This window comes from Grampus griseus (genome assembly GCF_964374135.1).
Source record: "Grampus griseus genome assembly, chromosome: 18".
Lineage (NCBI taxonomy): Eukaryota > Metazoa > Chordata > Mammalia > Artiodactyla > Delphinidae > Grampus > Grampus griseus.
Window position 1 is genome coordinate 16,912,794 of NC_139012.1, and position 26,355 is coordinate 16,939,148.

At 36.1% G+C, this 26,355-nt stretch overlaps 1 protein-coding gene across 1 annotated transcript in view; it reads right to left on the reverse strand.

Moving 5' to 3' along the window:
• Positions 1-14,745: 14,745 nt before the first annotated feature.
• Positions 14,746-26,355, reverse strand: part of GPC5 (glypican 5) — a gene marked incomplete at both ends in the record, with an annotated part of 1,359,437 nt that continues 1,347,827 nt past the window's right edge. Inside the window, one exon of the mRNA XM_082675781.1 lies at positions 14,746-14,903. Within this exon, the coding sequence (XP_082531907.1) occupies positions 14,746-14,903 (158 nt within the window). The remainder of the gene's footprint in view (positions 14,904-26,355) is intronic.

Sequence of the window (26,355 nt, forward strand, 5' to 3'; positions counted from 1 at the left end):
AGTCCCAGGCAGGGTAAACTCAAGGAGAAATATGACAAGACACATAGTAATCAAACGGACAAAAATTAAAGACAAAGAAAAATTATTGAAAGCAACAAGGGAAAAACGACACATAACATACAAGGGAACTCCCATAAGGTTAACAGCTGATTTCTCAGCAGAAACTCTACAAAGCCAGAAGGGAGTGGCATGATATATTTAAAGTGATGAAAGGGAAGAACCTACAACCAAGATTACTCTAGCCGGCAAGGATCTCATTCAGATTCGAGGGAGAAATCAAAAGATTTACAGACAAGCAAAAGCTAAGAGAATGCAGCATCACCAAACCAGCTCTACAACGCATGTTAAAGGAACTTCTCTAAGTGGGAAACACAAGAGAAGACAAGGAACTACAAAAACAAACCCAAAACAATTAAGAAAATGGTAATAGGAACATACATATCAATAATTACCTTAAATGTGAATGGATTAAATGTTCCAACCAAAAGACACAGGCTCACTGAATGGATACAAAAACAAGACCTGTATATATGCTGTCTACAAGAGACCCACTAGGGACACATACAAACTGAAAGTGAGGGGATGGAAAAAGATATACGAGGCAAATGGAAATCAAAAGAAAGCTGAAGTAGCAATACACATATCAGATAAAATAGACTTTAGAGAATGTTACAAGAGACAAGGAAGGACACTACTTAATGTTCAAGGGATCAATCCAAGAAGAAGATATAACAATTATAAATATATATGCACCCAACATAGGAGCACCTCAATACATAAGGCAAATGCTAACAGCTATAAAAGAGGAAATCAACAGTAACACAATAATAGTGGGGAACTTTAACACCTCACTTACACCAATGGACAGATCATACAGACAGAACATTAATAAGCAAACACAAGCTTTAAATGACACAATAGACCAGATAGATTTAACTGATATTTATAGGACATTCCATCCAAAAACAGCAGATTGCACTTTCATCTCAAGTGCACATGGAACATTCTCCAGGATAGATCACATCTTGGGTCACAAATCAAGCTTTGGTAAATTTAAGAAAATTGAAATCATATCAAGCATCTTTTCCAACCACAGTGCTATGAGATTAGAAATCAATTACACAGAAAAAAAACGTTAAAAACAAAAACACATGGAGGACAAAAAATATGTTACTAAATAGCCAAGAGATCACTGAAGAAATCAAAGAGGAAATCAAAAAATACCTAGAGACAAATGACAACGAAAACATGATGATCCAAGACGTGTGAGATGCAGCAAAAGCAGTTCTAAGAGGGAAGTTTATAGCAATAAAAGCCTACCTCAAGAAACAAGAAAAATTTCAAATAAACAATCTAACCTTACACCTAAAAGAACTAGAGAAAGAAGAACAAACCAAACCCAAATTTAGGGTTTCCCTGGTGGCACAGTGGTTAAGAATCCACCTGCCAATGCAGGGGACACTTGGTCTGGGAAGATCACACGTGCCCTGAAGCAACTAAGCCCGTGCGCCACAACTGCTGAGCCTGTGCTCTAGAGCCATGAGCCACAACTACTGAGCACACATGCCACAACTACTGAAGCCCACGCACCTAGAGCCTGTGCTCCACAACAAGAGAAGCCACCACAATGAGAAGCCTGCACACCACAACGAAGAGTAGCCCCTGCTCTCCACAACTAGAGAAAGCCCATGTGCATACAGCAACAAAGACCCAACACAGCCAAAGATAAAATAAATTAAATAAAATAAATTTTAAAAAAAAAGCAACCCGAAGTTAGTAGAAGGAAAGAAATCATAAAAATCAGAGCAGAAATAAATGAAATAGAAACAAAGAAAACAACAGCAAAGATCAATAAAACTAAAAGCTGGTTCTTTGAGAAGATAAACAAAGTTGATAAACCTTTAGTCAGACTCATCGAGAAAAAGAGGGAGAGCACTTAAATCAATCAAATTAGAAATGAAAAAGGAGAAGTTTCCTTGGACACCACAGAAATACATAGCATCCTAAGAGACTACTACAAGCAACTCTATGCCAATAAAATGGACAACCTGGAAAAAATGGACAAATTATTAGAAAGGTATAATCTTCCAAGACAGAACCAAGAAGAAATAGAAAATACGAACAGACCAATTACAAGTCATGAAATTGAAACTGTGATTAAAAATCTTCCAACAAACAAAAGTCTAGGACCAGATGGCTTCACAGGTGAATTCTATCAAACATTTAGAGAAGAGCTAACACCCATCCTTCTCAAACTCTTCCAAAGAATTGCAGAGGAAGGAACACTCCCAAACTTATTCTATGAGACCACCATCACCTTGATACCAAAAGCAGACAAAGATACTACAAAAAAAGAAAATTACAGACCAATATCACTGATGAATATAGATGCAAAAATCCTCAACAAAATACTAGCAAACAGAATCCAACAACACATTAAAAGGATCATACACCATGATCAAGTGGGATTTATCCCAGGGATGCAAGGATTCTTCAATATACGCAAATCAATCAATGTGATACACCATATTAACAAACTGAAGAATACAAACCATATGATCATCTCAGTAGATGCAGAAAAAGGTTTTGACAAAATTCAACACTGATTTATGATAAAAACTCTCCAGAAAGTGGGCATAGAGTGAACCTACCTCAACATAATAAAGGCCATATACAACAAACCCACAGCAAACATCATTCTCAATGGTGAAAAACTGAAAGCATTTCCTCTAAGATCAGGAACAAGACAAGGATGTCCACTCTCACCACTATTATTCAACATAGTTTTGGAAGTCCTATCCACAGCAATCAGAGAAGAAAATATAGATCAAAATATAGATCAACTCATCAGCAGAGTAAATTTTTACTGAGCTCTGCCCACCAGAGCAACACACAGCTCTACCCACCACCAGTCCCTCCCATCAGGAAACTTGCACAAGCCTCTTAGATAGCCTCATCCACCAGAGGGCAGACAGCAGAAGCAAGAAGAACTACAATCCTGCAGCCTGTGGAACGAAAACCACATTCACAGAAAAATAGACAAAATGAAAAGGCAGAGAGCTATGTACCAGATGAAGGAACAAGATAAAACCCCAGAAAAACAACTGAATGAAGTGGAGATAGGCAACCTTCCAGAAAAAGAATTCAGAATGATAGTGAAGATGATCCCGGACCTCAGAAAAAGAATGGAGGCAAAGATGGAGAAGATGCAAGAAATGTTTAACAAAGACCTAGAAGAATTAAAGAACAAACACCTAGAAGAATTAAAGAATGAACAAACAGAGATGAACTATACAATAACTGAAATGAAAAATACATTAGAAGGAATCAATAGCAGGATAAGTGAGGCAGAAGAACGGATAAGTGACCTGGAAGACAGAAGGGTGAAATTCACTGCCACGGAACAGAATAAAGTAAAAACAATGAAAAGAAATGAAGACAGCCTAAGAGACCTCTGGGACAACAGTAAATGCAACAGCATTTGCATTACAGGGGTCTGAGAAGGAGAAGAGAGAGAGAAAGGACCCGAGAAAACATTTGAAGAGACTATAGTTGAAAACTTCCCTAACATGGGAAAGGAAATAGCCACCGAAGTCCAGGAAGTGCAGAGAGTCCTAGGCAGGATAAACCCAAGGAGAAACACACTGAGACATATAGTAATCAAACTGACAAAAATTAAAGACAAATTATTAAATGCAACAAGGGGAAAATGAAAAAAAAATACAAGGGAACTCCCATAAGGTTAACAGCTGATTTCTCAGCAGAAACTCTACAAGCCAGAAGGGAGTGGCATGATATATTTAAAGTGAGGGAAGGGAAGAACCTACAACCAAGATTACTCTACCCAGCAAGGATCTCATTCAGATTCGACGGAGAAATCAAAAGCTTTACAGACAAGCAAAAGCTAAGAGAATTCAGCACCACCAAACCAGCTCTACAACATTTGTTAAAGGAACTTCCCTAAGTGGGAAACACAAGAGAAGTAAGGGACCTACAAAAACAAACCCAAAATAATTAAAAAATGGTAATAGGAACACATATATTGAGAATTACCTTAATCCTGAATGGATTAAATGCTCCAACCAAAAGACACAGGCTCAATGAATGGATACAAAAACAAGACCCATATATATGCTGTCTACAAGAGACCCACTTCAGACCTAGGGACACATACAGACTGAAAGTGAGGGGATGGAAAAAGATATACCATGCAAATGGAAACCAAAAGAAAGCTGGAGTAGCAATACTCATATCAGATAAAATAGGCTTTAAGGAATGTTACAAGAGACAATGAAGGACACTACGTAATGATCAAGGAATCAATCCAAGAAGAAGATATAACAATTATAAATACATATGCACCCCACATAGGAGCACCTCAATACATAAGACAAATGCTAACAGCTATAAAAGAGGAAATCGACAGTAACACAATAATAGTGGGGGACTTTAACACCTCACTTACACCAATGGACAGATCATACAGACAGAATATTAACAAGGAAACACAAACTTTAAATGACACAGTAGACCAGCTAGATTTAATTGATATTTATAGGACATTCCATCCAAAAACAGCAGATTATACTTTCTTCTCAAGGGCACATGGAACATTCTCAAGGATAGATCACATCTTGGGTCACAAATCAAGCCTTGGTAAATTTAAGAAAATTGAAATCATATCATGCATTTTTTCCGACCACAACGCTATGAGAGTAGAAATCAAATACAGGGCAAAAAACATAAAAAACACAAACACATGGAGGCTAAACAATATGCTGCTAAATAACCAAGAGATCACTGAAGAAATCAAAGAGGAAACAGCAAAAACAGTTCTAAGATGGAAGTTTATACCAATACAGTCTTACCTCAAGAAACAAGAAAAATCTCAAATAAACAACCTAGCTTTACAAAAGGTTATGGGATGCAGCAAAAGCAGTTTTAAGAGGGAAGTTTATAGCAATACAATCCTACCTCAGGAAACAAGAAAATCTCACATAAACAACCTAACTTTACACCTAAAGCAATTAGAGAAAGAAGAACAAAACCCCCCAAATTTAGCAAAAGAAATCATAAAGATCAGATCAGAAATAAATGAAAAAGAAATGAAGAAAACAGTAGCAAAGATTAATAAAACTAAAAGCTGGTTCTTTGAGAAGATAAACAAAATTGATAAACCTTTTGCCAGACTCATGAAGAAAAAGAGAGAGAGGACTCAACTCAATAAAATTAGAAATGAAAAAGAAGTTACAACGGACACCGCAGAAATGCAAAGCATCATAAGAGACTACTACAAGAAACTCTGTGCCAATAATACAGACAACCTGGAAGAAATAAGAACGTGCTGTATAAAAAAATAAAATAAAATTCAAAAATAAATAAAAAATAAGATGAACATGAACATGATCTATTGATCTTCATGTTTCAAGATATAACCTAATTATAATCTGGTACAGAGATGGTAAATCTAAAGATTGTGAATCAAAATAATATGGTAGAAAACAATAACAGCAGCAAAGAAGAAATGTTTCTTTTAATACCTTTAAATGTGACATAAAATATATTTTAATTTTATTTCCTATAATTTAAAAGTAAAATAGTGATAAATTTGAAAATTGTAATCTGAATAGGTTATTTATCAAGATGTCCCACATACTTTAGCAAGTTGGTCAGTTTACCAAGAATCAGAAGTGAATTCGAAAAGAGATTTAACATTTATATTAAAACCATTACATTCAAATTCTATTACATTATCTCTACTATTTTAATCAATGTCAGTGTAGTGTTACATTTTATAAGTTCTCTAGGTAGCCTTATTTTCATTTTCTGAAAATCATGCATCTAAGCATAATCTCCCAAGTTGGTAGGTTTGCCTGTCCCTGTGGTTATGGTGCGATTTCTGTTGAATATTAGGATATACAAACAAGCATTTTGTTTCAGTACAGTGGACAGAACTTGAAAAATGAGTGTTTGCTGGTCTTTTGTTTTAAACTAGTTGTGTTCTTACCTTGGGTAATTCACTTATGTGTTCTGGATTTTAGCTTTCTCTTCTGCAAAATACAGAAATACATGATATTTAGGTTTCCATATAGTTTTTTTCTTTCATTTTAAATAATTTATTGGAGTATAATTGATTTACAATGTTGTGTTAGTTTCAGGTGTACAGCAAAGTGAATCAGTTATACGTATACATATATCCACTCTTTTTGGATTCTTTTCCCATATAGACCATTACAGAGTATTGAGTAGAGTTCCCTGTGCTATACAGTAGGTTCTTATGTGGTCTCCCAGGCCACAGCCCTCTCTTATTAGTGATCTCTTTTATATATAGTATTGTGTATATGTCAATCCCAATATCCTAATTTATCCCTCCCCCCCTTATCCCCTGGTAACCATAAATTTGTTTTCTACATATGTGACTCTACTTCTGTTTTGTAAATAAGTTCATTTTACCCTTTTTTTAGATTCCACATATAAGCGATATCATTATGATATTTGTCTTTCTGTGTCTGATTTACTTCATTCAGTATGACAATCTCTAGGTCCATCCATGTTGCTGCAAGTGGCACAATTTTGTTCCTTTTTCTGGCTGAGTAGTATTCCATTGTATATATGTACCACATCTTCTTTATCCATTCCTCTGTTGATGGCCTTTTAGGTTGCTTCTGTGTCCTGGCTGTTGTAAATAGTGCTGCAATGAACATTGGGGTGCAGGTATCTTTTTGAATTACGGTTTTCTTGGGTATATGCCTAGGAGTGGAATTGCTTCCGTATAGTTTTAAAATCAGATGATTCTTCATCAAATCAGTCGCTTACATCTTAGTGTGAAAGATTTCACCTAAAAGCAAGTCTAGATAAAATGCTACCTCATATTTACTTAATCCCCACAATGTGCCAGTCACTGTAGATATAGTCACTCAGTAAACCTTGCCAATAAATCAGTCAAGGGTGGGGAGGTATGGTCATCTCAATTTCACAGATGTTTCAGAGAGCTGATATTCAAAACCAGGACTAGTCTTATTTCCAAGCCTGAGTTCCATTTTGTACATAGTGTCCCACACAGGCACTGAGAGTACCGATAACAAAGGCAGCGGGACAATGAAAGTTGAGCATCACTAAGGGAGAAGACAGCACAACTGGTGACTTGAGGAAAATGAGGATACATTTGAGTTCCTTTGAATTGTCATTCCTTTCTTGTTCAGCTTAACTTCAGTTAGTTGCTAACCTAAAAGCAAGTGAGTAGTTAAAGTCACACTTTTACATATTTTATAGTAAGAAACATAAGCTAACTATTTGTGCTTTTGCATTTTGTTCCAGGGAATAGTCTCTTAAAGTCAATAGAAAGTGTATATATAAGGCTGTAGCAGTGAGGCTTTCTGCAAATAAACCTTATGTATGTGACCTCTTATTGCCGCAGTGGCCCTATATGCTCTCTTGTGTATATTAAGAGCTTTGTTCAATGTTGATCCATTTGAAATGAAAGGTGAAAGTCCACATGGAAAAATAATAAGCAGCAACTTTATAAAAATTATCTATTTCACTGACCTTCTCAGTCTTTGATTGAAAAGCCAGAAATAATTGCTATAAAGGCAAGTTTTATGAAAATGTAACATAAAAAGCCTTTATATGTTATATTTTATCTAAATCTGTAAATACATGAATGTGTATTTTATACATAAATGTGTATATGCGTTCACATATTTACATTCAGTTACATCCATACTGTAATAGATGTGTAGGAAAAGTAGTAAAGTAGAATTAATTTATTATAAATTTATTGCAGTTAACCATCTGTAATGAAATTCTCATAGATTCTCATTATTATTTTTAATAAATGAGGAAAAAGAATATGAAAATTACCAACGCACAATATTTAGAAACTATCTTCTCAGATAAGCTGTGATTACCAGCTTCTGTCTGCTTGCTCACTGGATGATAAAGAGCATTTCCTCCAACTGCTGCACTTCCTGGTCTCTTCATTTTCTGAATTAGCCCCTATACTACAGGGGACCAGCTAACACGTCCCTGTGCTCTGTCAGCTTGTTCTGCAATAAATCATCAGAGACAACACCATTTGTTTAGGCCTATTTAAAAGGGTCTCCTGGGAAAATCTGTGAGAAGAGAAAATACTGTCAAACTCACTTTTATTATTCATCTCTGACTTCCCTACACTATTATCTTTTGGTCCCTCAATGGTGCCACTCTATGTACTATTCGTTTTTAAATATTGTGACACACTGTAGCTGAATTAGTGAAGACCCCATATCATAGCTGCTATAAGATTAGCTAAAACAATAAGCAATTAGTTGTGAAATAGTTAATGACAGGATAGATTACTTTGCTCAGGCATATTGTTCTGTCCATTAAATGAAAGCTAAAGAACTTTTGTTCTAGCTATTCTCCCCTTCATTTATGAAAAGATAATTCCACTCAGTCTCATGCAGAAAAGCCACATCCCTATATGTGATCAACAAACTAGAATGATCACCATATGCATAAAGTTGTAACTAAAATCACATTTTATGCATTATTTTTAAAGTGTCTTTTATGTATTAAGTAAGAGTAGGTTATTATATAAGATATCGAGTAAATAAATGTTCTGTATCACTGCATCGGTGTTTTCTGTTTTAGACTAGAGATCTAGAAGGAAATTTAGTCATCATTCGGCTCAAGCATATTATTTTACAAATGAGGAACTGAAGTTCAAAAAGGTGGTGGGATTTGCTGAAGGTCATACAGATGGTTACGGCTAAAACCTTTGAAGCTGTGTTTGTTCTGGTTTTTCCAGCATTTTTGGATGGCTGTGAGTCAGTGGTTGAGCCAATCTCCCCATCAGATGGCCACACTCGGGCATCTGGCATATGGAATCTCTTCAGATGCTCACCTTATTACCAGAGCTAAATTTGAGAAGAAAGAAAGACGGAAGAGAAAATTATCTGAGAGACTAGATGAGAATAAAAAGCGAATGGAACAAGGGAAATTTAAAAAATATCCTGTAAAACCTACAAATAACCTAAAAAGTAACCTAACTTAATCAGCTTCCTTCTCAAGGGTTTTCTGAGTTCAGGGATACTGAGCCGTGCAGTGGAAAGGATTTTGAAGTCTGACCTGTGTTAGAATACTTGCTTTCTCACCTGTTAGCCATATGAACTTAAGGAAGCGATCTTGCCATTCAGAAATCTCCACTTGGTGGTGACTTTAAGGGAGATACTGAGCAAATACACTGCTTTGCTCATTGATTATTAGCTCCCACCTCATCTTGGGCTGCTCTCTAGCCCGTGCTGTAATCACTCTGACATGCGGTCTGAACCCACCAGTCAACTAGACTTTCAGGTGGGTTGGGGGGTGTTGAGGTTTTCAATCTGTTATAGTTAGAGACCAATTCACATGTAAACACTGGGACAGGGCTAACATCCCTTTGTAATCAATAAAAGCAAGACCCCTCTCTAACTCCCTATATTTAGGAAATACATTTTCAACAAATAAGCCTTGTAGCCAGGATGAGGCTAAGCAAAACATGAGACATGAAACAGGCAGGTGGGTCTCTCCTGCACTTTTACTCTGCCTTCTTTCTCCTTCCTAAGCTCTATTCACTCTCCACTCTGTTTCCCTATCAAAAGCTTATCCACAGGCAGAATGCATAATTCTATAGTTTGGTATTGTCCCAACCTGGGCACACATGCATTTTAACAGAAGGCTTAATGGGAAAGGAACAAACATGGATTATTAAGTCTTATCATGCGCCAGGTGGGTCCTAAATATGTGTTGCATTATCTAGTCCTGTAAGCAATTTTGAGTTAGATACAGCTATCTCAATTTTACAGATAAGAAAACCAAAAGGAAATAGAAACAATAGCAAGAAAATGTGTGTGGGGCGTGAGAGTGTGTATGTGGGCGGCAGGGAGAGGGGTGAGAATGTGGGGTGAGTTGGAAAAGCACAATGACTTGGCTAATTGTATTCTGGAAGTCTTTGACAATTTTGACCACAATTTTGTAGTTGGAATCCTTCTTGATTCTATGTGGGTCTTTCAATGTTATTCTGAAGAAATTGCAGCTGTTAAAAATTCTTTACTGGCCAGTGCCTAGATTTCTTAAAGAGGTAGAATAAGACAGGTGCTTGCTAAACACACTGTACTGCTCATACATTTATTTTGCAAATTAAGCTTTTTTTTCCCCCTTCTAATGCTGCTTGCCTTGGCTGGGTAATCTGAGGCAAAGAGAGACCCCCTGCTTCCTCTCCTTCTAAGACCCTTAGTTCCTTCTAGTTCAGCGGTGCTCAAAGGTGGGTACTGAAACTCATAAAAGTAGAATTTACTCACCAAATTACCCAAGTTATTGCTAAGTGTCAATCCCTGTCTCCAGCCAGTTTGATCCTTAGAAATTCTCCAGTCTGTTTTTAATTCTATGGCATTTCACATTCCTCTATCCCCTTCCCTTTCTCTTGCTCTTTGATATAGTGAAAGTAAAAATTTCCAGGGAAGGTGAGATGCATGGTCTTCTCATATATTTCATGGTGAAAATGATTCCAATGTGACAATTGACAGGTGCAGGAAGGGGAGAGACTCTTGCATCAGATGTTTGCAAATTTATCCACAAACATGCATCTCTACCACAACCATGTTCCAAATAAGTTATTGCCGTTGTTACAGTGAAGATATTAATCATATTGTGATGAAATTCTTCAGGTTTTTTTTGCATATGGAGGCAGACAGGATAGCTTAGGAACTGCATTTGATTAAATCTCCATTTACAAAATAATGATATAAGAGTAATTCAGTCATCATGTAATTCTAGCAAAGGCAAAGAAAGCAGATTTTAAACCTGAGAAATGTTTTATCTATATTTTAATCAGAAATGATTGATATACAATCTACAATTAAAGAAAAACTTGATATGCCCAATGTCATACCTGACAATTATTTCTGTTTTTGTACAACCCACGTCGTTGTACAGGATACCAAGTTTGCAACCTAAAGAAATACTGATATCACAGACTGCTCAGTGAATATCTCATAGAATCGCAAGTCTAAGTTGAATGATTCATTCAGGAAGAAACAATTTTAATTGTACCTAAACTGTTCTGATGACAGAAACAATATTTTAAGTGATTGAAAACAATTAGCAATAAATTGAGTCCTTTTCAAAACATCATTATTGAGTACTTCAGAAAATCTGAGTGTTTGGGAAGAAATAGCTTATTAACTTCTGTCCCTTAATTAGAAAAGAACACTCCAGGCATTATTTCATTGTTTGTTCCTGAAAAAATAGAGGATAAAAGGCAAATCTAAGATTTTTAAAAATTATATTCTGCCACACCCTTCCTTCCTTCCTTCCTTCCTTCCTTCCTTCCTTCCTTCCTCCCTCCCTCCCTCCCTCCCTCCCTCCCTCCCATCCTCCCTTCTTTTCTTCCTTCCTTCCTTATTTTTTATGCCATCCTTTGTCTTATGGCCAAAGAAATGTTTCAACCCTTCAGTTGCACAGAAAACAAAATGAAATTTCATGATTCTATTATAGTTTAAAAAATGTGTGTGTGTTTTCTCATTTTTGGTAGCTGGTTTATTTTAGAGGCTGATGTGTTTGAATAGAATTTTCACATGTGGGAGAGTATTGATTGGTAGGGAAGAAAATGTTCATGTTTACATTTTTCCTTTTCACTATGCTTTTACACTAATATGCAATTTGATAATTATACAATTAGAATTGTACAGTTAATTTTATTATTTTTTTTAAATCCTTGTTTGGAGACTTAAATCACCTCTGAATGACTTTTATGCTAACCTCAAGATTCTTTACCACTGTTCTAGAACTATTATAGCTTTTAACCAGGAATGTATATAGTTTATTTAGAGTTATTACTTAGCTGTCTGATTCTACTCTGACTATTTGTATGACAACAAACAAATTACATAATATTTCTAGCCTCAGTTTCCTCATTGGTAAAATGGAGGTGGTAATGTTATTGGGGAGATGGTGCATAAAAGCATTTGTCATGGTATATACGCAAAGGGAAGGCCAAGTGAATGTTAACTCAGATTGTTAACTGATTATTCCCCAATACATGCAAAACACTGGACTGTTTCATGATTAATTTGTATAAAAATAACTCAGAAATTCAAGAAAATTCCTTTAAGTGATCCCAGTATGTGACTATAACTATGTGAGCAATAATTTAAAATACATGTATATTCACCTGAATGCTATACTTTAAATCATCTTGAAAAGTACACATGTATGCTAACAATTTTACCATTGCTTAAGAACTTTTTAGACTTTACTGATGGAAAACTCTTCCGTAGCAAATTCTGAGCCATATTAAAAAACACAAAAACCTCAGTGTTATTGCTTTTATTTGACTAAAAATTGAGCCCATCCTTGAGGGGTGAGGAAGGTCAGATGAGATGTTTTATCTCATCTGAAATAGCCTTGTAAATTATAAAGAGCTATACAAATGTAACCTGCTACAGAGTAGAATATTAAAGAATGTATAACCTCATTGAGAATATTAAAAAAAAGTATGCCTCGGGCTCTTCAAGAAATTCTGAAAACCTCCAAGTGTTTTGAGCTCTAGCTACACGATTATGGTATATACATGGTTTCCTAAGTGCCTCTGTGGAGGTAGACAACACCCATTTGAGTATATAAAATTTAGTTGATAAAAAATATTCATTCCTACTATTTTTTTTTTTTTTTTTTTTTTTTTTGCGGTACGCGGGCCTCTCACTGTCGTGGCCTCTCCCATTGCGGAGCACAGGCTCCGGACGTGCAGGCTCAGCGGCCATGGCTCAGGGCCCAGCCGCTCCGCGGCATGTGGGATCTTCCCGGACCGGGGCACGAACCTGTGTCCCCTGCATCGGCAGGCGGACTCTCAACCACTGCGCCACCAGGGAAGCCCCACTCATACTATTGATTTTGTCACTACTCTGCTTTTAACCATTTCCTGCGATACCTAAAATTATCTCTAATCAACCGATTTTATCCAGGTACATCTCAGACTGCTGAACCACATTCCTCAGTTGGTTTTTCTTACTGTCGCCTCAAGGTTTGGGTCAGAAACATTGTCGTGGCAAGCCAACTGTGACTTGGGCTGGAGTGCCACAAATGGTTGACTTCATATTACTCATTTCAGAGCTATTTAAATAAAAAGCTGAAGTTGAAATGAAAATTTTAAAAAATATGTTAAGTTTGTAATTTTTGGAGCATGGTGGTGCAAATGAGCTATAAGCCAAGCAGATCATGGAACACATATTAAGATGGAATGGAAGCTTAGGAAAATGACCTCCAGAATTGGCAGGTAAAGTAACACTTCCAGTTCTGAGGCATGTTTTAACGGACAAGAAAATGTGACTGGGCGGTATAAACATAGTGTGGTTTAAGGTGACAATCAACAGATCATTTGAATAATCGAGAACCTGAGGGAGAACAGGGTTTGATCATATAGAGTTTCCTCATTTGGACAGGTTGATTTCATCTCGCGAATCTTTGCTGTTGATCGAGTCCCCTTCAGTTCTTTTACAGAGGTCATTTCAAATCCTTTTGAATTTTTTTTTTTAATTTTATAAGTTCAGCACTTCTCTTTTCTATTCTGTCACTTTGTATTAATTATATTTCCTGGCTATCAACTGGATGTGATACTTCTTAATAAAAGCTGACTTATCTCTTCCTCCTAAGTACAGTGATAGACACACCCTAATCAGTGCCTGCTGAGGCACCTTATCACAACTGGAAATCAGGGACTGTGGATTAGCAGCTCTGCTAATGTGAAAACAGGAAAAGAGCTAAAACAGTTCATGCCATATTTTCTGTATTAGTACATCTTTAGATATTCATAGGAACCTTAGAAATGTATAGACAATTGTTTGTTCAATATCAAGTTTAAAAAAACAGCAAATAATATTTTGAAAATGGATGAAAATATCATTTTTCCAGGAGAAAATGATCAATATTCTTTAAAGTTTTCCACCAAATAATTAACAGCTTTATTAGCGATATTCCTAGAGCAGGCGTGTGTTTGCAATGTAGCTAAATCCATTCGGCAAAGAGAGAGGAGGGAACAGAGTCACAATACCAAAGATGCATTTTGTATATAATGGGATACAAATCAGATGTTATCAAAATACTCAGCTTTAAGGTTTGTCAGTGGCTAAGTTACAGTGGATAAAAGTTATCAAGCATCTTCAATGAAATTGCATGAAATGCCCCTCGGCAATCTACTCTATAACTTATAGTCTTTCAGTAATTTCTTTCTGTAACTTGCAAAATGGAAGAATCTCTTGAAAATGCATGCATACTACTTGCCATTGTTTGTTTTGATTCATTTAATGGAATTCTAATTCCAGTATTTTAAGAAACACTATGTACTGTTTTCAGTGTCCTGAAAATATACCTTCGATTTAAAACATTTTTCTTTTAAAAAGGAAGAGGTTGGAATTGAGGATAATAAAATTACAGATATACTAAATCCTTCTTATGCAAAGTCACTTCCGTGCTCTTCACATATGCAGGTTTGTTAGAATTTAAGAATGTTTAGATTAGATTCAAAGAAGACATGTTTTCAAACAGTCTTTCATTTAAACGTTGATTTTTAGATACTTTGTGAACATACCAACTTGGCTTCTAAGTTAGTGTGACATACCTTTTCATAAATATAATTGTTACATTTGAAAAGATCTCTTATTCCACTTGGAGAAAGAGAGGGGAGAAGTTAAGACTCTAATAAGACATATATATCAGAGCAGAAGAGTTCAGTTACCAAAGCCCAGGAAGTAACATCACTGCACCCATCAGAGCCAATGCCATAGTTTCAGTTGTTGCTGTACATCCTGCTCCAGTTGTGTCTAAAGTACTACTACCGTCTGTTTGATGGATTTGCTTTACATCACTGAGGTTCATCTCATCTGGCATCCCTGTAGAGGCAAATAAGAAAAAACAGGATGATGGATAACTAGCTCACCATGAGACATCTAGAACAGCTCTTAAGCCAACTCATGGACCCCATTGTTTTATTCTTTTTGTGTAGCATTCACTGTGTGTTTCACCTAACTCTAAAAGATGAATATGACACATACTTCTGCTCTTCTTAAATTGGAAGGTACAGGACCTTGAGTGGGAGTGTTCAGAAACTTTATAAGAACAAAGCAAAGCACTTTCCAGCTTTTTAAAGCACTTGGAATGTTTCTCTAAATGTTATTGAAGTAAAGCAATTTAATTTAAATGACCTGAGGTATAGCATTATTGCTTGTCCCAGAGATGTAACAACTGTAGGAACTGTGTGAAATCTTTTCTTACGAAAATAAAACCATGTAAGGAGAAATAATTAAGTAGGACATTTTTAAGAAATAAAATTTATACAGATCATATTTTGTATTAGGCTAAACTTTGCATAGGATCCTTATTGAAATATATCAAAGAATAATAACAAATATTAAATATTATCTTTTATATACATGCAGAGCTATGGGGATATGGGTATAGTCAATAGATCAAAGAATTTGTTAGTAGGATGGATTGTGGCTTGAAGTTAGGGATGAAGTGTTTGATTAAAGAAAAAAAATGTGCAAAGTTACAGACCAAGATCTAGTCACATCCTGGTTATTACTTCTGTGTGTTGTAAAACCTGACAAACTGAGGAGACCAGTTCTCAAATTATTGGGAATGAAACAGTTATTTTCTTAAAGAAGTTTACCTTACTATGGTATACCTAGGGAATTACTGATTTATCAGTTACTATCTAGTGCCACCAGTGTGTTGAGGCTGTAAGACTGTCTGGATTATCCCATGGCATGCCACCATCAGTCACAATTAACAAGTTTAAATTCAGTGTTACCACAGCCACAAATATTGACATCATAATTACAGTGAGACTGGAAAAACAAAGCTTCATATAAGGAAGAGTCAATATTTATGTAATTAGGTCAATACATATATATAATTCAAAGGTAAACTCTACTGCATTTAGGGATGAGTGCATTAAAACGAAGCTCAGCTCTACTGATCTGACATATTGATTTTACAGTCTGAGCTCTTGCATTATTATTCATTGTCTGGGTACTTGTTTTGCCCAGCCCTTCTGTGTCATTAGGCAAGATGAATAAACTAGCAATTCCTTTTTTTTATGGGGACTGGAGTGGAGTGTGAATATTTTAGTCATGGTTTTATACTCCTTGTTATGCTACAGTATAACAAGGAGCTATGCAGACTCTAGGCAATTAAAATTTTTTTCCCAAGATAACTACATAAATTTGAGCTTTAAGGGATTTACTTTTCTTTTCAAAAGCACTGTGAGGAGGTGCCTGGATTGGATTCATGAATAACTTTTCCTTATACCTTCCTGAGCTGGTATTTTCCTCATTCATTCATGAGCCAGGCACTGGTCTGGGTTCAGGGGGTACCATGGTGAGTACAGATATGAAAATAGAAACATGTTAAATCTTCTGCCTGCAAGTCAGGCAGTGCCAGGAGGGATATCCCATCTTCAGTCAGATGCCATTTTAACATCAGAGGTAGAGATTTGATAGTTCTAAGGATGATGGTCCCTTGAGATAAGAATTATATGAAAAGAAAAAAGATCCCTTGAGGAAAGGAATTTAATTAACTAAGTGTGTAAATTGTACCAAAGCTCAACCAAAGACCCATAAAAGAAAAATTGGTTTGGAGATTTCTCACATTAATAAACAAAAATGAAGTAATTTAAAATAACCTTTTCTACGCATAATAGTGACACACAAAGATGACAGTAAATTCATATTTCTGCCTTTGGTGGCTTACAGTCTGGCGGGGGAAGACAGATAGCCATGCTATTACAAAAACAAATGTAATATTAAAACTCAGGCACATGCCTGATGGTTGGTGCTATGAAGTGATACAATCTTATACAAGATGAGGTGTCAATTATATACCGACTGGTTGACAAAGGCAGGACAGAGAGGCGATGACGTCAGTTTGGCAAGGATTAACCCTTTATCAAGGAAGATTGCCAAAATATACCGAAAGTGTTTAAAATGTACACTTACCTAGACCCCAAAGTTCCACTTTAATGGAGAAATTCCATGGGAATAATTTTTAAAATATGCACATATTTATTCACAAAATGTTAATCTGTGCATTTTTAGTGCCATTAAGTGTCCATTAGTAGAGAACTAGGTTAAGAAAAGTGTATTCACTTATTTTAAAAGATTCAAAAAGTAGATATTGGTACATAAAAATGTTTTAATATAATTTTATACACATATTTTCATGGTCTTTAAGAATCTGAACTCTGTTAGTCTATGGCTGCCTTTCTCTGAGAGTACGGAATCTGTCATTAATTTCTGTATTCACCTAGTAAGCATTTAGTAATTACTAGGTGAATTAATAAATTGATGAATTTAATCCAGGGCAGAGAATTACAAAACTGTAAAAATACATTTCTCCAATTCAGTTTGATCCCCGCCCCAGTTTTATTGAGATATAATAGATATATAGCATTATTGCTTGTCCCAGAGATGTAACAATTGTAGGAACTGTGTGGAATATTTTCTTATGAAAATAAAACCATGTAAGGAGAAATAATTAAGTAGGACATTTTTAAGAAATAAACTTTATACAGATCATATTTCTCACTTAGCACTTTCAAGTATATAATTCAGTATTAATCACTGTAATCACCATGTTCTACATTAGCTATCCAGAACTTATTTATCTTATAACTGGAAGTTTGTACCCTATGAACAACATCTCATGTCCCCCCCACATCCCAGTCCTTGGCAGTCACGAATCTACTCTGTTTCTATGAGTTTGGCTTTTTTAAATTTATACTTATAAGTGATATAATATGGTATTTGTCTTTCTCTGTCTGACTTATTTCACTTGACATAATGCCCCCAAACTTCATCTAAGTTGTAGCAAATGGCTGGGTTTTCTTTTTTCTCATGGCTGAATAATATTCTATTGTTTTTATATACAATACATCTTCTTTATCCATTCATTCATTGACAACTGTTAGGCTGTTTCCATATCTTGGCTATTGTGATTAATGCTGCAATGAACATGGGAGTGCAGATATCTCTTCAAGATCCGGTCTTCATTTCTTTTGGGTATATATCCAGATGTGGAATTCCTAGATCATATGGTAATTCCATATTTTAATTTTTTAAGGAAACTTCATACTGTTTTCCATAGTGGCTCTACCAATTTACATTCCCACAAAGAGTGCACAAGGGTTCCCCTTTCTCCACATCCTTGTCAACACTTATCATTTGTCTTTTTTGATAATAGCCATTATAACAGGTGTGAGGTGATATCTCATTGTTTCTGTTTGTTTGTTTTGGTTTTTTGGGTTTTTTTTGGCCACACAGTGCGGCATGTGGGATCTTAGTTCCCTGACCAGGGATTGAACCTGTGCCCCCTGTAGTGGGAGTCTTAACTACTGGACCACCAGGGAAGTCTCATTGTGGTTTTGATTTGTACTTTCCTGATAATTTGTGCTGTTGAGCATCTTTTCATGTACCTGTTCACCATTTGTATGTATTTGGAAAAGTGTCTATTTAGTTTCTCAAATTCAGTCTCTTTTAATATAAAGGCATAGAATTATATTACAGCAACACCAAGTGTAGAATAAAATATTAGAATTAGATGTGAACTTAGAATTTTCATCTAAGAAGAAAAGTGGTGAATGTAATGGAAAAGATTCAGTATGAGAATATTAACTTAGCAAATACTTGTTAAATAAAGTTGCTATGGATCTTGTTATGTTAAATAAAAATTATTACCCTTGGTCATTACTTGCTGGACTTGGATGGTCATTTATACCCAAATCAGTCATATTGGTAGGACATTTAGGAGTCTAATAAATCTGATATGGCTTATATAACAATTTACCAACTTTATTAGTCATTACTCCATTCTTATCTCCCAGGAAATATGATTGATAGTTCCACCCAGGGTACTGAGTCACTTGAATCTAGGATACATCCTGAAAAATGCTGAGTAATTTTCCAGTTTTCCTTGGGGGCTTCCATGTAATCCAATAACAAAAGCAGAGTAATTGTATTTTTGAAGAGAAAAGGTCCATGGTAATCATGAACACCCTAACTGAAGGTGGTCTCTGTGATTATATATTTGACTTTCAGACAGTCTGACTAGTAAATGGGGCTATTTGCATGACAACCTCTTCCATTCTCTACGGGCAAATGTCTGAGATTTATTTACAGTCCCATTGGTCAACCCTTTATAGCCATGAGTAGTCTTCCGTTTTGACAGTTGTGTAAGAATAATGAAGTAATTCTAATTGCTAATAAATTAAACAATGGATTAAAACATTAATGGGAGATTCTGACTATAAACCAAAGTTTACTTTAAAGTAGTATGATGTATTAAGATATTTCAGCTCTGGGTAATGTTGGGGATTGTTATTTATTTGTTACTGCATCAAATGAATTATTGGTTATTCTCCAATAATTAATGATAAATAGATTTTATTTTTCAGGATAGAGTTGGTAGCAGAGAAAATATTGTTTGGATCTTTTTTCAGTTCCTGATGCTATTTTTTTTTAACATCTTTATTGGAGTATAATTGCTTTACATTGTTCGTTTCTGCTGTATAACAAAGTGAATCAGCTATACGTATACATATATCCCCATATCACCTCTCTCTTGAGTCTCCCTCCGACCCTCCTTACCCCAACCCTCTAGGTGGTCACAAAGCACAGAGCTGATCTCCCTGTGCTATGCGGCTGCTTCCCACTAGCTATCAATTTTACATTTGGTAGTGTACATAGGTCAATGTCGCTCTCTCACTTCATCCCAGCTTACCCTTCCCCATCCCCATGTCCTCAAGTCCATTTTCGACATCTTCATCTTTATTCCTGTCCTGCCCCTAGGTTCTTCAGAAACATTTTTTTTTTTAGATTCCATATATATACGGTATTTGTTTTTCTCTTTCTGACTTATTTCACTCTGTGTGACAGACTCTAGGTCCAACCACCTCACTACAAATAACTCAATTTCATTTCTTTTTATGGCTGAGTAATATTCCATTGTATATATGTGCCAAATCTTTATCCATTCATCTGTCGATGGACACTTAGGTTGCTTAGATGTCCTGGCTATTGTAAATAGTGCTGCAATGAACATTGTGGTACATGAGTCTTTTTGAATTATGGTTTTCTCAGGGTATATGCCGAGTAGTGGGATTGCTGGGTCATATGGTAGTTCTATTTTTAGTTTTTTAAGGAACCTCCATACTGCTCTCCATAGTGGCTGTATCAATTGACATTCCTACCAGCAGTGCAAGAGGATTCCCTTTTCTCCACACCCTCTCCAGCATTTATTGTTTGTAGATTTTTGTTGATGGCCATTCTAACCAGTGTGAGGTGATACCTCATTGTAGTTTTTATTTGCATTTCTCTGATGATCAGTGATGTTGAGCATCCTTTCATGTGTTTGTTGGCAATCCGTATATCTTCTTTGGAGAAATGTCTATTTAGGTCTTCTGCCCATTTTTGGATTGAGTTGTTTGTTTTTTTGATATTGAGCTGCATGAACTACTTGTAAATTTTGGAGAGTAATCCTTTGCCAGGTGCTTCGTTTGCAAATATTTTCTCCCATTCTGAGGGTTGTCTTTTCATCTTGTTTATGGTTCCCTATGCTGTGCAAAAGCTTTGAAGTTTCATTAGGTCCCATTTGTTTATTTTTGTTTTTATTACCATTTCTCTAGGAGGTGGGTCAAAAAGGATCTTGGTGTGATTTATGTCAAAGAGTGTTCTTCCTATGTTTTCCTCTAAGAGTTTTACATTGTCTGGCGTTACATTTAGGTCTTTAATCCATTTTGAGTTTATTTTTGTGTATGGTGTTAGGGAGTGTTCTAATTTCGTTCTTTTACATGTAGCTGTCCAATTTTCCCAGCACCACTTATTGAAGAGGCTATCTTTTCTCCATATATTCTTGGAGGTATATTCTTGCCTCCTTTTCCAAAGGTAAGTCGACCATATGTCTATGGGTTTATCTCTGGGCTTCCTACCCTTTTCCATTGATCTATATTTCTGTATTTTTGCCAGTACCATACTGTCTTGATTACTGTAGCTTTGTAGTATAGTCTGAAGTTCAGGAACCTGATTCCTCCAGCTCCATTTTTCTTTTTCAAGATTGCTTTGGCAATTTGGGGTCTTTTGTGTTTCTGTACAAATTGTGAAAATTTTTTGTTCTAGTTCTATGAAAAGTGCCATTGGTAGTTTGATAGGGATTGTATTGAATCTGTAGATTGCTTTAGGTAGTAGAGTCATTTTCTCAGTATTGATTGATTCTTCCATTCCAAGAACATGGTATATCTCTCCATCTGTTGGTATCACCTTTAATTTCTTTCATCAGTGTCTTATAGTTTTCTGCATACAGCTATTTTGTCTCCTTAGGTAGGTTTATCCCTAGGTATTTTATTCTTTCGGCTGCAGTGGTAAATGGGAATGTTTCCTTAATTTCTCTTTCAGATATTTCATCATCATTGTATAGGAATGCAAGAGGTTTCTGTGCATTAACTTTTTATTCTATTACTTTACCAAATTCATTGATTACCTCTAGTAGTTTTCTGGTAGCATCTTAAGATTCTCTATGTATAGTATCATGTCATCTGCAAACAGTGACAATTTTACTTCTTTTCCGATTTGGATTCCTTTTATTTCTTTTTCTTCTCCAATTGCTGTGGCTAAAACTTCCAAAACTATGTTGAATAATAGTGGTGACAGTGGGCAACCTTATCTTGTTCCTGATCTTAGTGTAAATGGTTTCAGTTTTTCACCAGTGAGAGCGATGCTGGTTGTGGGTTTGTCATATATAGCCTTTATTATGTTGAGGTCAGTTCCCTCTGTGCCTACTTTCTGGAGAGCTTTGATCATAAATGGGTTTTGAATTTTGTCAAAAGCTTTTCCTGCATCTATTGAGATGATCATATGGTTTTTATCCTCCAGTTTGTTAATATGGTGTATCACATTGATTGATTTGCATATACTGAAGAATTCTTGCATTGCTGGGATAAACCCCATTTGATCATGGTGTATGATCCTTTTAATGTGCTGCTGAATTCTGTTTGCTAGTATTTTGTTGAGGAATTTTGCATCTATGTTCTTCAGTGATATTGGTCTATAGTTTTCTTTTTTTGTGACATCTTTGTCTGGTTTTGATATCAGGGTGATGGTGGCCTCGTAGAATGAGTTTGGGAGTGTTCCTCTTTCTGCTATATTTTGGAAGAGTTTGAGAAGGATAGGTGTTAGCTCTTCTCTAAATGTTTGATGGAATTCGCCTGTGAAGCATCTGGGTCTGGGCTTTTGTTTGTTCGATGATTTTTAGTCACAGTTTCAATTTCAGGGCTTGTGATTAGTCTGTTTATATTTTCTATTTCTTCCTGGTTCAGTCTTGGAAGGTTGTGCTTTTCTAAGAATTTGTCCATTTCTTCAAGGTTGTCCATTTTATTGGCATATAGTTGCTTGTAGTAATCTCTCAAGATCCTTTGTATTTCTGCAGTGTCAGTTGTTACTTCTCCTTTTTCATTTCTTTTTTATTTATTTACTTTTTGTGGTATGCAGGCCTCTCACTGTTGTGGCCTCTCCCATTGCGGAGCACAGGCTCTGGACGCACAGGCTCAGCGGCCATGGCTCACGGGCCCAGCCGCTCCGTGGCATGTGGGATCTTCCCGGACCGGGGCACGAACCCGTGTCCCCTGCATTGGCAGGCGGACTCTCAATCCCTGCGCCACCAGGGAAGCCCTCCTTTTTCATTTCTAATTCCATTGATTTGAGTCTTCTCTCTTTTTTTCTTGATGAGTCTGGCTAATGGTTTATCAATTTTTTTTTATCTTCTCAGAGAATGACCTTTTAGTTTTATCAATCTTTGCTGTTGTTTCCTTAATTTATTTTTCATCTGATTTTTATGATTTATTTCCTTCTGCTAACATTGGGTTTTTTTGGTTCTTCTTTCTCTATTTGCTTTAGGTGTAAGGTTAGGTTGTTTATTTGAGATTTTTCTTGTTTCTTGAGGTAGGATTGTATTGCTATAAACTTCCCTCTTAGAACTGTTTTGCTGCTTTTGGTTTTGGATTGTCATGTTTTCATTGTCATTTGTTTCTAGGTAGTTTTTGATTTCCTCTTTGATTTCTTCAATGATCTCTTGGTTATTTAGTAGTGTATTGTTTAGCCTCCATGTGTTTGTATTTTTTACAGTTTTTTTTTTTTTACTGTAATTGATATCAAGCCTCATAACGTTGTGGTCAGAAAAGATACTTGTTACAATTTCAGTTTTCTTAAATTAACCAAGGCTTGATTTGTGACCCAAGATATAGTCTGTCCTGGAGATTGTTCCATGTGCACTGTTGTTTTTGGATGGAATGTCCTATAAATATTATTTAAGTCCATCTTCTTTAGTGTGTCATTTAAAGCTTGTATTCCCTTATTTATTTTCATTTTGGATGATTTGTCCATTGGTGAGTTGGGGTGTTAAAGTCCCCTACTATGATTGTGTTACAGTCTATTTCCCCTTTTATGGCTGTTAGCATTTGCCTCATGTATTGAGGTACTTGTATGTTGGGTGCATAAATATTTACAATTGTTATCTCTTCTTGGATTGATCCCTTGATCATCATGTAGTGTCCTTCTTTGTCTCTTGTAATAGTCTTTATTTTAAAGTCTATTTTGTCTGATATGAGAATTGCTACTCCATCTTTCTTCTGATTTCCATTTTCATGGAATATCTTTTTCCATCCCCTCACTTTCAGTCTGTATATGTCCCTAGGTCTGAAGTGGGTCTCTTGTAGACAGCATATATATGGGTCTTGTTTTTGTATCCATCCAGTGAGCCTGTGTCTTTTGGTTGGAGTATTTAATCCATTTACATTTAAGTTAGTTATCAATATGTATGTTCCTCTTACCATTTTCTTAATTGTTTTGGGTTTGTTATTGTAGGTCTTTCCTTCTCTTATGTTTCCTTCCTAGAGAGGTTCCGTTAGGCTTTTTTGTAAAGCTGGTTTGGTGGTGCTGAATTCTCTTAGCTTTTACTTGCCTGTAAAGATTTTAATTCCTCTGTCGAAACTGAATGAGATCCTTGCTGGGTAGACTAATGTTGGTTGCAGGTTTTTCCCTTTCATCACTTTAAATATGTCCTGCTACTGCCTTCTTGCTTTCAGAGTTTCTGCTGAAAGATCAGATGTTAACCTTATGGGGATTCCCTTGTATGTTATTTGTTGCTTTTCCCTTGCTGCTTTTAATATTTTTTCTTTGTATTTAATTTTTGATAGTTTGATTAATATGTGTCTTGGCATGTTTCTCCTTGGATTTATCCTGTATGGAACTCTCTGTGCTTCCTGGACTTGACTGACTCTTTCCTTTCTCATATTAGGGCAGTTTTCCACTATAATCTCTTCAAATAATTTCTCAGTCCCTTTCTTTTTCTCTTCTTCTTCTGGAACCGCTATAATTCGAATGTTGTTGTGTTTAATGTTGTCCCATGGGTCTCTGAAACTATCTTAAATTCTTTTCATTCTTTTTTCTTTATTCTGGTCTGCTGTAGTTTTTTCCACTATTTTATCTTCCAGGTCACTTATCCGTTCTTCTACCTCAGTTATTCTGTTTACCCTTCTAGAGAATTTTAAATTTCATTTATCATGTTGCCCATCACTGTCTGTTTGCTCTTTAGTTCTTCTATATCCTTGTTAGATGTTTCTTGTATTTTCTCCATTCTATTTCCAAGATTTTGGATCATCTTTACTATCACTACTCTGAATTCTTTTTCAGGTAGACTGCTTATTTCCTCTTCATTTGTTTGTTCTGGTGGGTTTTTACCTTGCTCCTTCATCTGCTGTGTATTTCTCTGTCTTCTCATTTTTCTTAACTTACTGTGTTTGGGGTCTCCTTTTCACAGGCTGCAGGTTTGTAGTTCCCATTGTTTTTGGTGTCTGCCCACGGTGGGTATGGTTGGTTCAGTGGGTTGTGTAGGTTTCCTGGTGGCGGGGACTAGTGCCGGTGATCCTATGGATGAGGTTGTATCTTGTCTTTCTCGTGGGCAAGACTACATCCGGTGGCGTGCTTTGGGGTGTTTGTGAACTTCTTATGATTTTAGGCAGACTCTCTGCTAATAGGTGGGGTTGTTTCCCTGTCTTGATATTTGTTTGGCATGGGGTGTCCAGTACTGGAGCTTGCTAGTTGTTGAGTTGAGCTGGATCTTAGCCTTGAGATGGAGATCTGTGTGAGAGCTCTCGCTGACTGATATTACGTGGGGCCGGGAAGTCTCTGGTGGACCAATGTCCTGAACTCGGTTTTCCCACCTCAGAGGCTCAGGCCTGACACCCCGCCAGAGCACCAAGACCCTATCAGCCACACGGCCAGGTATGTGGGGAGTTTCTTGCCTTTTGAGAATTCTGAGGCCTTCTGCCAGTGTTCAGTAGGTGTTCTGTAGGAGTTGTTCCACATGTAGATGTATTTTTGATGTATTCGTGAGGAGGAAGGTGATCTCCACTTCTGCCATTTTTTTTTTTTTTTTTTTTTTTTTTGCAGTACACGGGCCTCTCACTGTTGTGGCCTCTCCTGTTGCGGAGCACAGGCTCCAGATGCACAGGCTCAGTGGCCATGGCTCATGGGCCTAGCCGCTCCGCTGCATGTGGGATCTTCCCAGACCGGGGCACGAACCCGTGTCCCCTGCATCAGCAGGCGGACTCAACCACTGCACCACCAGGGAAGCCCTCCTCTGCCATTTTGAAGGTCCTCTTCCCCTGATGTTATTTTGTATTCCATAATGATCATCCAGAACTTTTTCCTCAGTTTGTTTTATTGATTTTTGAAGACTTTAGAAAGGAAACATACATCTCATATGAAAAAAAGCCAAATTATTTTAAGCAATTTTATAATATTACTATTGTGGGTTTTTTAAACGATTATTGTGAAATTTCTTCTAGAAATAATTTTTCAATAGAAAATTTAAAATGCCATTCTTTGTGCAATTGGTAATAAAAACCAAATAATAAAAGTAAGTCTATTAAATATACTAGTTCTCATTTATATACTACCGACCTTAGTTATAAGAATTTACAGGTATTGGAACTATTATAATTAATGCTTCTGAAAATTATTTTTAAAGAGTGTAAGACTTACCAAATATTCCTAGTTAATCACAAAATATTTGTAGTTCCTCAGTTAGTAATAATATGGGGTTAAACACTACCAAAAATTAAGATAATAAAATATCTATACCTAGACACATAGTAGTAATAGTCAATGGTATCAAAAATAGGAAGATTTTAAAGCACTCAGAGAAAGGACAGGTTCCTTTGAACAGAACAAAATACCTGTATTGCATTAATTTTCAAGAGCAATAATAGAAGTTAAAATTCAAATTTTTTTCTAA